The sequence below is a fragment of the Nicotiana sylvestris genome, chromosome 3 (assembly GCF_000393655.2).
Source record: "Nicotiana sylvestris chromosome 3, ASM39365v2, whole genome shotgun sequence".
NCBI lineage: Eukaryota > Viridiplantae > Streptophyta > Magnoliopsida > Solanales > Solanaceae > Nicotiana > Nicotiana sylvestris.
In genome coordinates, this window is record NC_091059.1 from 120,102,676 (window position 1) to 120,104,119 (window position 1,444).

Consider the following 1,444-nt stretch of genomic DNA (forward strand, 5'->3'; position numbering starts at 1 on the left):
AACAACAACGTGGAATGACGTTTACAACAGGTACAACACGAAGCTAAGGATAGAAGAGGATATTATCTCACAATCTCAAAACGAAGAAAAGGTGAGTTCGAGATGGGCGGAAACCGAAAAAAGGTTCGGTAAAAATAGGTACGAACCATATATGGGTCCAGTGGGAAAAGATTCACGGTCAAAACAGGACAATCCAAGGTACGATCATAGGTCGAGGAATAGAGAGTCAGGCTCGTCATCAAGATTTGGGAATGATCGAAACACGCGAGAGTCCCGGGATGATGATAGAAATTTGAAAGCAAGATTTGGCGGTAATAATTTTAATTTAAGCACTTCCGAGCTCGTAGCTGTTTTAAGAAGCATGGGTGATAAGGTACGGTGGCCAAAAGAAATGAGATCGAATCCAAACAGGCGCAACCCTGATCACTGGTGCGAATTTCACAACGATCACGGGCATAAAACGGCAGACTGTAGGTTGCTACAAGGTGAAGTTGATCATCTATTAAAGCAAGGGTATCTCACTGAATTATTTAGCGAGAGAGGTAAGCAAGCATACGTGAAGAATAAGCAGGAGACCCCAAAACCACCTTCTCCCAAAAGGACCGTTAATGTCATAAGTGGAGGTGAAGACATCAATGGTGTGACGTACACAGCAGCCAATAAAGTTTCCAAAGTCACAATTACCCACGGGAAGCGGGTGCGACATGTATTAGAGGAAGAAAGCATTACGTTTGATGATGCAGATGCAGATGGCGTATTATCCCCAAATAATGATGCACTGGTAATATCTCTACTTGTACATGATACTAATGTGAAACGAGTTTTGATTGATCCAGGTAGTTCCATGAACATTATTCTGCTAAGAGTTCTACGTGAGATGTAAGTCAAAGATAAATTAATACCAAAGGCACATACTCTGTCTGGATTTGACAATTCCAGCGTAGTGACGAAAGGGGAGGTAATACTTACAACATTCGCAGAAGGAGTTGTCAAAGATACAAAGTTTCAGGTGGTAGATATGAAGATGGCTTACAATATGATCCTTGGGAGACCATGGATCCACGAGATGGATGTCGTTCCATCAACCTTGCACCAAGTTATTAAATTTCCATCACCATGGGGAATATGTCAAATCCATAGGGATCAACATACATCCAGGAGCATCAACTCTGTAGCAGATTCAAGTACGGGAAACGAAGAAAAATAGCAATTACAGAATCCAGTTGAGGGTACCACAACACAAAACTCAACTGAACAAGGACGAACAGACGTGAACTCAAGGCCAGATGCCATTCAAGAACTAGAGGAAAATGAAAATATCAAAACAACGATTGAAGAACTGGAAGCTATAATATTATTTTCACAATGGCCTGAAATGAAAGTCTACGTAGGGGCCAATCTAAGCCAAGACATGAAAGGTAAGTTGATTGAATTTTTAAAAACT

At 41.1% G+C, this 1,444-nt stretch overlaps 1 protein-coding gene across 1 annotated transcript; it reads left to right on the forward strand.

The window, feature by feature from the left end:
- The first annotated feature begins 361 nt into the window (after positions 1-361).
- LOC138887937 (uncharacterized) lies at positions 362-1,207 on the forward strand. The gene is made up of 2 exons (XM_070169730.1): positions 362-879; positions 940-1,207. The coding sequence occupies exons 1-2, from the start codon at positions 362-364 to the stop codon at positions 1,205-1,207; spliced, it is 786 nt and encodes a 261-aa protein (XP_070025831.1).
- Positions 1,208-1,444: the final 237 nt, after the last annotated feature.

Bases quoted from the DNA above. Each gene is read 5' to 3' on its own strand.
- LOC138887937 (XM_070169730.1), top strand. From the start codon at position 362: ATGGGTGATAAGGTACGGTGGCCAAAAGAAATGAGATCGAATCCAAAC. The intron at 880-939 runs GTAAGTCAAAGA...TGACAATTCCAG, and splicing joins CTAAGAGTTCTACGTGAGAT to CGTAGTGACGAAAGGGGAGG.